The sequence below is a fragment of the Etheostoma cragini genome, chromosome 20, assembly GCF_013103735.1.
Source record: "Etheostoma cragini isolate CJK2018 chromosome 20, CSU_Ecrag_1.0, whole genome shotgun sequence".
In the NCBI taxonomy this organism is placed as follows: Eukaryota; Metazoa; Chordata; class Actinopteri; order Perciformes; family Percidae; genus Etheostoma; species Etheostoma cragini.
Window position 1 is genome coordinate 21437395 of NC_048426.1, and position 12057 is coordinate 21449451.

Sequence of the window (12057 nt, forward strand, 5' to 3'; positions counted from 1 at the left end):
GGCAAATAAATGCCCACAAATCCATTGTTGTACATTCATTTCTGTTACAACTCACCCCCATATCGAAGACACAGCGGGCATCAGCGATCGCCTGGGAGTAGGTCTCGGGATCAGTGCAGCCACTGCCAACATGGAAGCTGACGCCGATCACGTCCAGCCCCAGCTCTTTAGCCCGCTCCAGGAGACCTCGACAAGCTTTGAGTTGGGCCCCAAACTTCACACTCAGACGACACACTGCCTTGGAGTCATCTGTGGCAATACGCAGCACCAGCCTGGGAACAGAGTAGAAACCGAGTTAGGGTGGAAAAAAGGGAGCAAGAAGGCAGATAAAATGATAATATACAACTAAAGCCTATATCTTATGGATTTAAAATTTCTCACTTGGCACTATCGTGATGGCGGGCCACTTTCATGAGTTCCACCTCGCTATCAAAGGTCATCATCTGAACCCCATGGGCAGATGCATACTTTATCTGAGAAACTTGCTTGCAGGGGTTGGCATAGATGATTCTGCTTGGATCCACTCCCAGAGACTGCACCATTTGAATCTCCGTCTAGAGGGGGATAATGCCAACAGTCAGCAAAACAAAAAAAGGGCCAATCTAAAAACATGAGCTGCCAATGCAATTTCAGCTCAAAGAGAGCTTTGTATTGAGTTATTCTGAGAACATCTAGTGCTATGGGAATTTTCCAACACGCACCTTGCTTGCACAGTCAAAGCCAGTTCCCAGGGATGCCAGTGTCATAACTACAGCCCTGCTATCGTTGCATTTGACAGCATAGAAGGGTGTGACACGAGGCAGGGCCCTTGCCCAGCGCAGATGTTTCTTAAGTACATCCCCCAAGTCACAGATGTAGAAGGCATCCCTATCATCCTGTAATAGAAAAAATTAAAATAAAATTCCCCATTTTCAATACACTGCAAACAATACACATTGTAATATTTAAACTGATACTCATTTAAAATCACCATGGGCTTTAGAGTCAAGTAAAGGAATTACAATTCAGACAATGCAATAGCAATAACCTGAACAAGGGTTCCTTCAGAGCTGAATCCTGCTGACATTGATCACCTAACAAATGGTGCCATCCGGGTATCCCCTGAATAATGGCATCACAGGATGCTTACCGTCATGGATGACTCATTGATCTTTTGATCAACAATATCCCGAGCAGAGAAACCCTCCTCCAGGAAAGAGAAGTCAAACTCGTTGGGAGTGGCAGTGTTCATGGTCACAAGTTCTTTTGCTGAGTCACTGGTAAACTGAAAGAAGGGAGTGGAGGACATATTGAGTACATTCAGCTTTGAGAACACAGTGTCTTTAATTACTTAAGTAACACATAACACTCCCCACTCTTGGGAAAGTCTTAACAGAGCAAAATACCAGTACTAAATTACATTACATTTTATCTTTATAATGAAAACAGCAGACTTGATAAGGCTTACTTGGATATGAAAGAGATGAAATTTGGTGACGGCGTTACTCAGGTGCAGAGAAGCCAAGGTGGCTCACCAGTGAAGTTAAATCCCTTCAAATAACACTCAAGGCCTGGGCCAGTGTGCGTCTTCCTAGAGTGATTATTCTGTAAACAAGATAATGTGACAGTATTTGTAAAACAAAAACAAACGGAGATTTCCTTTCATCAAGGGGAAAAGGCTGGATCATTGAAGTCACAGAGTTAAGCTCAGCATTAAACTCCAAATTACAAAATACATTGTGAACTTCCTTTACTAGGAATTTTATGTGTACAAATGTATCACAAAAATGCAGATTTTCCTGTTAAAACTATTATATGCTGAAAATTGATTTCAGGCCCGCCAAAGATATTCAAGTACAGTGTTTTATAAACGATGCTCCATTTTATAACGGGCATTGACTAATTTTACTGACACCATCTGCACAGAAGTCATTGAAAAGCACCGTGTTTAAACCCCGCCCAGTGCAGATTTAATCAAATTACAAAGGAAGATCCGCCTTTAGCTTAAAGAATGGCGTGAAAATGAACCAATCGGTGACTAACAACTGACGTCAACGTGCCGGTAGCGTTAGCTAGAGCTCTTCGTGCCATGAGGCCATTTAGCATCTGAAGTTAACTGGTAACGTGGCTAGCTAAGCAACGCAAACACAGCCCGTTTAAAGACTTGTTCAGCATAACGTTAACGGCAACACGCTAAAGTCTACGGCCCTGGACATAACAGGCTAACGTGATTCCGGTTTGTTAGCAAGGCCAACAGCAATACGTTAATTGCTAAATAACGTTGGCTAACCAGCCGCCTGTCAAACCGACCACGTCGTAAGGTTAAACTCGATATCGAGTCAATTATGAAATCCATAGACGTTATGGTGAAATAGCAAGAATACCCACCCCTATTAAGACCATAGTTATTTGTTCTCTTTAACACCCTAAAACAGAAAGTTAGTTGACCTTTGTTAGTTGAAAAGCGTTTAAATCTAAAATGTGATGTGACATAACAAATGCTTGACTTACCTTAAAAAGCATTTACAAAGAGTGTGCCCATTAGACCAGAATGCTGGGATTAAAAAAAAAATATGCAGTTCGTCCTCACAATGAAGTCCGATGCTGGAGATGTCGGCTCTACGAGGACTGAAACTAAAGTGGGAACCGGCAAAAGACCCGACAGTATTTATAGAGAGCTCGTTACTACGGAAACGCAGCCAGCTGAAACCGGCCTCTCATCCACGTATGAACCGGTTTAGGCTTGTTACCCTTATCCACATGGTGGGGAAGACACACACAGACAGACAGATAGACACGCCACTTCAAACCGCTCGATGGTGTTTTTTGTCTCCAACGTCCCCTTCTAAGCAGCCAACCCTAACCCTAAACGTAATCATTGCCGCGTTGCCTGGAAGGAAACAAAAAACACCATACACCCTTCAAACCGGCCTTCTATCTAGCTATGTAAACTAAGCATTTCCACTGCATAGTGGTGACGTTAAAACTAGACACGCCACCATAACATTAACAAGGCTGTCTATAGCCTATGGTCTAGTCTAGCCCCTGTTCGGTTGAGTTGTTGTGGAGGTTTTTTGACCCACTTGATAAGATTAAAAGAGATTACAAAATGACAGAGATAGCAAATTGTCAGCACAGGCACTATAACACCAAATTCTACTCCCATGTAAAGGCAAAAGGCAGTAACTTCTTTTCTTTGGTCGAAAATTAGTTAAAGATAATTCCGGAAAATTTAAGACATGCTTTGTCACGTGGAAAGGAATCTTAAGTCAATTTTGTTTTCTTTTAGAAAACAAAGGGTTGTCTTAACAGTAACTGAGCCCAGGAGAAACCAAGGCAGAACACCGTGACTCTAGTTATCGCTCTTTGACTTTGTTTTGGAACGCTCAAATCGAGTTAGAGTACAGGAATACGTAGATACGGAAGTCATTGTAAATCATCAAAAATATGCCATGATCACTAGATTTTATACAGGTGTTACTATAATGGTTTTGTAAATCGTGATCAGCAACCAAATATTGATAATGTGGGAAGTTACTGCCTATTGACTGCGCATGACGGCTCCCTTTTTGCAGTAACTTCAAAATATAAGTCAACAGTCAAAAAGTGAAGTTTGAGCTCGATTTTTTGGAATGTAGATAAAGTTAAGATAAGATAAGAAAACCTTTATTTGTTCCACTGGTGGGGGAACCGCAGTTCATTGGGCCCTACTAGAAGTTCATTAGGCTACTAAAGCATCTAATTGCCAGACTTCCAATGTCCTACCTATAATTAATTTGGCTAGACAACTATGTGTAAAATGTAAAGGATTTTTTTTCAGTTCCACACTCTAGCGAGTTAAGGGCTTTTGCCTTTATAGGGCAGTATAGATGTATTAGATACAATTTATGTATTATATTATATGTTTGCCATGAATAAAAATGCATATGCCACTGTAAGGTAGTGGTACTAAGAATGATATGCAAGGTTTAAAAAAAAAAAAATCTTCTTGGATGCTTCTACTCCTAAGCAATGAGATACTTTTTAACCTCAAAGCCCTTAAATTCCTGTACCCAGACATTTCCCCCATACTGCACAGTCTAATCAGTCTAAAGGTTGCTTTTATAGACATCTGGCTTGCAAACAGACATTACTACATGGAGGAAAATTAAGAATTTGGTTACTGTGACCCAACAGTACATGTGGAAATGTTGCACAAGCATTATTTCCAGGACACTAGCAAACTTTAGAGCTTCATGAGGACCACATATTTGTGGGCTTAACTTAATATCTTTTCCAGGTCTTGAGGCCACAATCAAGATGGCAGTCCACTCTTTGCACAATGGGGTTTCCATTCAAATCTTCTGCAGGGTTGGTGAATGAAGTCACATTTTCCAAGAAGTTTAATTATCAAAAAGTAAAAACCACAGCCCTTTCTGAATTGGTCAAAAAAGTTTAAATGAGGTTAAGTGGCAAATTTGTGTAATGACATCATCTGCTATCATTTTCATACATTGCAGTTTTCCTTATACACCTACCCTGAATCTGAACTTACTCTAGAAGGCTGCATATCTTATGCAAACCCATGCCTGTCAGTCAGGAATTGGGCCTGCACTTGGGGGCTAATTTATTTTCAACAGATGTTTATCAGCTTGTTCAAAATCACAAGATCCCAAAATGTATTACATAGAAAGCCCGAGTTAGACTGTTTCTCCTGACTCCAGTCATTTCCTTTTGTATCTGTTGTTGTCTCCTTCTCCTCCTCTTGTAATGTCTATCTCTTGCTCTGTGTGGACTTTCTGTTTATCGTTACTGTGGACCATTGTAGCTTATCCCCCACATTTACAAGGCCTCACAAAGGACAAGGATGATGATTGTTATTGGCTACCCACAAGATACAGTGCAGTGTACGGGCCTTGGTGACGTGTGTCATGTGTATCACTTCATCTGGCTCTGTACTTGCCGTCACTTCTTTGTTAGCTGATAGTTCCATAATGAAATTCCACAGCCAGTTTTACCATTTCATCAACTTGTGTTCCTGTACAATCCAGCTCAGCGTGCATAACACATCTTGTGACATGAAGCAGAAAAAACAAACAAACACTTTCCCTGGCTTTTTCTAAGTGAATAAACTTTGCTCTACTTCACGTACCAAGATGATGAAAGATACATGTACAAACCCATCCAGAACAAATAACACCTCTCACGTGAGATCTTCTACACAATCATGTCCAAACACCAAAGATCAACTTGCTGTTTGTATCATGTGGTATACTACATTAATATTACCTTTTTCGCACATAGCAGAGATTTACAAAGATAACAGCAGTTATCTGTGCCAGTACCCGGTCTAAATGTGTTTGAATAAATACAGAATATTAGTTCAAGATTTTATGTTGTTTCGTTTAACTAAACTGAAATTGCCTGATGATGCAACAGACATAGGAATGTGTTTTTAGATATATATTCAAGATAGTTTGATTTGCAAGTTGCAAAAGACTGCTATTTAATAAGTATAAATAAGATGTATAATAAGCATACAATGATATCTTCCCCCTGCTGTCAAAAAGTAAGAGAGTAACTTTTACTCTGAGTACATTTTAAATGAGCTGCTTTTTACTTTTACTAAAAGGCCCAGTGTGGAACGTGTTTAGTTGTTTATTATCAAAATCGGTGCTGTCGGTTCACAAACTTGTCCTTTTTCATAAATCTTTACCACCAAAATCAATTCCAAGTATTCGATTTGGCTTCAAATCTTACATTTGCATTTGCGTGAACTAGGCTAGCCGCTCCATATTCATGTGCCATCTTAAAATATGTTAGCCTGTAAGGGACATACAGGATATACTGTATACTGCTCCGGCTTTCGCGTTTTTGCTGTCACATGATAAACTCACAGGTACTGCCAATGCTGCTAATGGGTATCGACGCTTGCCGGCTGCGGCAAGTTTGACGAAGGAAACATGGAGGACCACACGTATTCAATATCCAAATTTTAGAAACAGGAGTCTTCTTCTTTGCCCAGAAAAAGGATACTGAAAAGAGCAAGAGACCGAAGCGTGAAGGCTATCGTGGCTGGAATACGTACTTTGAATAACGTGGCGCGAGAGAGTTGATTGCAATATATGATCTCATCGCTATGGAGAAATTCCTACACATTGGACCTTTAAGTAGATTTTTATAACAATACTTGTTACTTGTACTTAAGTCAGAGTTCAGTACTTTTACTTAATATTTTTGCACTCTTTCCACGTCTGTTGATTTGTTTGTTCGAAAGAGGTTAACAGGAAAAAATCATCCAACACATCCAAGGCTTGACCTCAATATACCTGAGCATTTTTCATTGGTCCAGAAAGCTGCTTATGAGACCGGAGGTCTTAGTGTTTCTCTGCGTGGCTCCAGGCCCATCCAAGCAGATGGTACCTGTCGTGTTTCTTTACTCTTTTGACCCTGGTTCATGTGACCTTGATGGGACGAGTCCTAGCAGCCTGTTGACACACAGATAGCTTAATCAACTTACAGCTCTGATGAAGCACCATGGACTCCACCCAGACAGCTGGTGCAAACTGTTGCAACACGCAGCCACTACACTATGACAAGGCTTCCACAGAAAGGAAGTGCATCGTTGTTAAATTGTATTGCAATCCCTGAATTAAGACACAAACCTGATGTCGGTTTTATGTCAGTGCAGAATGGCGTAAAATGAGAGGGAGATGCAACACATCAAACAAGAATGAGACTTCTTACTGTGAAAGACATTTCACTGAAAGAGTGAACGTAAAGGTCAAGATCTAAAATACACAGACCATGGGTGGCTTGTAATTTAGTTCAGTTCAGTTCATTCATTGTAAGTTAGGTAATTTGGTCTTGTGGGTCTCTGCTGATGGGACTCATTCATAGAGTTCATTCATAAAGCAGATGTCACTTTCACAATCACACTTCTCCTGCATTCTTCACATCTTGTCTGGGTAATTTATTTGTAGATGCTTGACTTCATTCTCTGGCCTCTATATACAGATATCGGAGCATGAAATTGTAATTTTCATTTAAGAGCACTCTTTGAATTATACCCTTTTTTGTTGCACTTGGCTGGAATTTATAGATGGTTCACCACCACCAACAAAGGAAACCAAGCTGCCTTCGCTCTCTGTGTCCTTCGAAGGTGAGCCTATGTCACTTTATAACAGTGGTCACTATGAATACGAGTGGCAATTAGAGGATAATGAATGCTAAAATGTGTGCAGCAGCACAAGTCCCGGTACTTTTTGAACAAGTGGCGCATTGGTGAAGAAGGTAAAACGAGGAAATAGCCTACTTTCCCGACGACCAGTCCATGCACTGGACTTGACTGTCAAACCTACGCATCGTCACAAAATACAAATGATTTGTATTGGTCACATCAAGCGCACTTCTGCACAGCTGGGAAGACGGGACCCCAGGAGCAGAGTGTGTACAAACATTTATGCTACCCAGCAGATAAACCCTACTAACTTTAGTGATCACCTGATATTCCCTCTAGCGCCACCATGAGGTTGACATTTCAGATAATTTGAGGATACCGGGATGATTACCTTTGTATCCATCAACAATGAAGACTTGTGTTTTTCATCCACACCTGAGTATCTTTTATTAACCCTCATGTTGTCCTTTTTTCATTTTCATTTTTTTTTGTCACAAAAAATGGGTCACCGAAATAAGCACTAAAAATCAACATTAAAAATATGAAAAAAACACCAAATTCATTTTAAAAAGCACCCACAACATTGAATAAGTGACACAAATGTTGGGAAAATAATAATGTTGAAAAAAAGTGACCATTTTTGACGGGAAGACAACACAAGAGTTAAGTATGCCTTAATAATGCTGTTTTGGGCTTCAGAAATCTGTTCAGGAGTGAAAATGTTTGGTACCCATGGTGGTTGTAGATCATCATCAACTCTGAAGATGGTAAAAGAAACCTTACCTCTAAGCACAATATATCCATTGTTTGTACTGCCTTAAAACCTTGGAGCTAAAATATGTATTAATATTTTATTTTTAAATATTGTATGGAAGCAATTCAAAATATGATAGTGCACTTTCTTTTATTAATTTGAATTCCAGAAAAAGAGGCTGGTAGAATATATAAGTGTCTGGTAAAACTGGGCAAAAAGAGTTAATTTCCAACCCCGAGTAAGATACTATAAGATTTTAGCTGTACATTTACAATCCAAGTGTCCCTGTTTCATTTTGGGTTTCAGTGAAATGTCTCAACATTTCATGGATGGATTGACACAAACCTTTATACAGACATTCCTTCTCCCAGAAGATGAATCCTAAAGTTAGGTTGTCTTGCGACTTTTCCTCTACTAACATGACATTTTTGTTTTTGGGTGAAAAGTTTCTACAACTATTGGATGGATCATCATTTGGATTTAGATACAAACACCAATTCAGTTAAATTATATTTTATTTATAGCGTAGAATCATAATAAGAGAAATCTCAAGACACTATAATTTCCAAAGACTCAACAATTTTAGTAATTCCCAACTCCAATGCCACACTCTGTACGCAACTGCAGATCTCTGCTGATCCAAATAATGCTGCAGCTATAATTCCTTTACCTTACTTTGGACAATATATGTTTTGAACTTTGAAATATACGTTGACTGATGAATTTAGCTAAAATCACTAAAGTGCCTATGGAAAGCCTCAAAATAATCGTCAACGTGGCTTTAGACTCTTGATAAACCGGTTGAAAACATAGGAGAACATTTTACTTCCCACTCTTGGAGATAGCTATGTGGATGACATGCAAATGTACATCTCTTCTGAACAAAAGGATGTTGCAGCTATAACTCTGTTACCTGGCTTTGGGCAATAAATAAATGGATCAGGAATCATTTCATTAAGTTAAACGAGACAAAACTAAAATCCTGATCTGTCCCAAAACAAAAAGAGAAAGTCTGTGTGACAATCTGGGGGACTTAACTCGCTGGATTAAACCTGAAGTTAAAGTCTTGTTGGGGTTTTAGATTCAGATCTAAACTTCAGGTCTCGAGTTGAAATGTCTGTTGTGAAAAACGCCCGTTGTGCATGTTAGCATTTTGACTGAAGAGTTTAGCTCAAAGCACTGATTTGCCTAAGGAAAGGCTCACAATACTTGTCAATATGGCTTTAGAATCGTGATCAAAACATACATCAATTGGAGATCATTTTACTTTACACTCACACATATCTGGTGAACCAAAGGATGCTGCAGCAATAACCGTCACCTGTCTTCGGGTAATAAATAAATGAATCAGCAACCATTTCTTTAAGTGAAACCAGGACAAAGCTGAAATCCTTTCTGCATTCGATGTATTCTATTTTCATCTCATTTTGTCTTTTTTTGTTGACATATGTGTTTTATTTTCCATGCTATTTTCCATTAATTATGGGATTCCATGTTATTATGCTCACTTCTTTAATTTTAAGCACATTGGGCTGCGTTTCTTGCAGGAAATGTGCTTTTCAAATAATGTTATTAATATTACACAAAGAACCATACACCCACATTAAAGCATCTCTCCAGAATGTTACATGGTATTTGCGACATAATACCAGTGAGGAGGAGTATTTTGGATGCGGGAGAACAAGATCAAACTTGCTCGCTCATGCAGATTACATGATCTGAATTGATTTAAACGACTCCTTGCCGCATAAAATAACATTTATAATCGGCTACATTTTTAGTAAAATGACTAACTCCTTGGAGTCGTGTTAATATCACCACATAAATACTAAATATGTGAGCTGCTTATTTTTCCAATGTCATGGAGATAATGTTGAGATATCATGCAGCTGCAAAGTGTCTTGTATCTTTGTGTGTCTTGAGTCCCAAGGTCAGAACAACTACAAATCAACATACTTACAGGGAAGGTTGTTACAGCCCCTTGTATCTAGAAAACTAGAAAAATAAATTGTAAAATCTAACCACTTAAACCGGTTTTCACTGTCCACGCATGACTGGTACCAGGGCTTTTACATTGACACCCGCCAACCTGCCAAATGCGGGATAAAATCCACTTTAGCAGGTTACACTGTAAAATTGATAGTCAATTTGGCTGGTGATAAATAACTAAAATAACACTGGGGGCCCTATCTTGCACCCGGCGCAACACAAAACCTTGACAGTAGACAGTAGAATCTAGATGTTTCCTGAGTTCATATCAGGTGTTATTTGCAATCAGTGCACTCGGATACAAGTACAGGACAACTAGGTACGTATTATATAGAATGTTAAGTTTTTTTTGTGGAGAAAACATGCTCTCAATTGTTTCAACATGAGCAGTAACATCAAAAGAAATACCTCAATGGTAAACCCGTTCAAATTACAGTCCTGAATGTAACAAAAATCTTCAGCCTAATTACAGTCTGTATTATATCAAAAGGTTGTTATAATAATGTTATAATGTAAACCTTTGACCAGGCAGCTGCCCCACTTGCCCACTTGTCAGCTCTGCTCCTAGAGGGATGAGAGGAGAGTTGTTTAATCTGGCTCTCTGCTGACTCATCAGTGAGTTGCCCACAGTTGGGTTCGCTCGGGCACTGTGGAGAGCAAGGCAGAGAAGGAAAAAAAGGAAAAAGGGATCATATTTTCACTGGAAGAATGGAAGACTTTTGTGTTTTCCTGGGTTGGCCTGAAGCTCGGTGAACAAGCTGTCTCAGCACATTTCACTCCTTTGATCCTTACGGGGAAAAAGGCACAGGCGCATTGTTTCACACTGAATGTGTCATGGTTCTCTATGAAATTATCAGGGAAGGGGCAAATCCATCAGATCACCTACAGAGGCCTACAAAGTTACAGCAGGTGGGCATGCATTTGTGATCAAATTAAAAGAAAGGTCCCGGCAATGTTAGTGTCTACCTCATCAATGTTCAGTAGATTAAACAGACAATTCACTCACTGCATAAAAAAAATTCTAAATAAAATTTAGATGGGTAGCACCATGGCATTATCATCTCCACTGACATGCTGAATAGCATCCCCTGAACTCCACTTTATAGTGGAGTGACAGGAATTTAATTTGAGTATAATTCCGCCTGTAAAATGTTCCCTCTGTTTGAAATGTATGTATTTTTGTGTTTGTTATTGCTTATATTAAGTCATTGTTGTTCTTTTTTTTCATTGCCTCTTAGGATTGTTATTGGCTCCTTTATTTCATTGGCATCTCAAACCTTTAGTCCACAGGGGCACACCATTTAGGGTATTAAAGGTCCCATGGCATGACATTTTCACTTTGAGTTTTTTTTAAATCATTAATATGAGTTCCCCCAGCCTGCCTTGGTCCCCCAGTGGCTAGAAATGGTGATAGGTGTAAACCGAGTCCTGGGTATTTTGCTCTAACTTTGAGAAAATGAAAGCTCAGATGAGCCAATCTGGAATCTTGCCCTTTATGAGGTCATAATAGGCAAGGTTACCTCCCTTTTTTCTGCATTGCCCGCCCAAAGAATTTGGCCCACCCATGAGAGAGAGACATCATGGCTTTCAAACGAGCAAAGTGGCAATTGGTCAAGGCCTTCTGAGGAAACGGGGGCCGCTACCACAAACCATCACATATGGTTTGATTCAGTCAGTTAAAAGGATCCCTGGTTCTTACTTCTATAATTAAACACACCATAATGTACCATTATGCCTAATGTCCTACTGCAATCAAGCTCTGATTAGATTAAGCAATATCTTTGATCATTACAAGTGAAAACATGCCTTGATTAATTTCATATCTCAAATCTCAAACCGCAGACCAGTCTACATTTGGTCTACATAGGTTTGGCATTAAAGGTCCATCTAAAGGAGTGGACAGCTATATATGAAATGGGAGAGAAAGACATGCAGGAAAGAATCCAGGCCAGACTTAAACCCTAAAACCTCTGCATAGAGGCATACACCTCTACATATGTGCGCCTGCTCAACCAACTGAGCTAACCCGGTCACGCACTTCTGTGTCTTTGTGGAAATTCAGTTTCCTTATTCTTTGTGCCAGCTTTGGTTGACCCACTTCCTTAGGCCTGATTGCCAGTTGTCATGGTGAAGCCAAAGAGAAAGAGAAGGGAAAGAGATATTTGCCTGGAACCCA

The 12057-nt window shown here is 39.6% G+C and overlaps 1 protein-coding gene across 1 annotated transcript in view; it reads right to left on the reverse strand.

Annotated features, from left to right (window-relative positions):
• Positions 1 to 2760, reverse strand: part of odc1 (ornithine decarboxylase 1) — a 5233-nt gene extending 2473 nt beyond the window's left edge. The window contains exons 1-6 of the mRNA XM_034857437.1: positions 2491 to 2760; positions 1448 to 1584; positions 1130 to 1264; positions 702 to 875; positions 382 to 554; positions 56 to 272 (exon numbers count right to left, since the gene is read on the reverse strand). Coding sequence (XP_034713328.1) covers positions 56 to 272; positions 382 to 554; positions 702 to 875; positions 1130 to 1231 — 666 coding nt within the window. The 5' untranslated portion in view covers positions 1232 to 1264; positions 1448 to 1584; positions 2491 to 2760. The remainder of the gene's footprint in view (positions 1 to 55; positions 273 to 381; positions 555 to 701; positions 876 to 1129; positions 1265 to 1447; positions 1585 to 2490) is intronic.
• Between the last annotated feature and the right edge of the window lie 9297 nt (positions 2761 to 12057).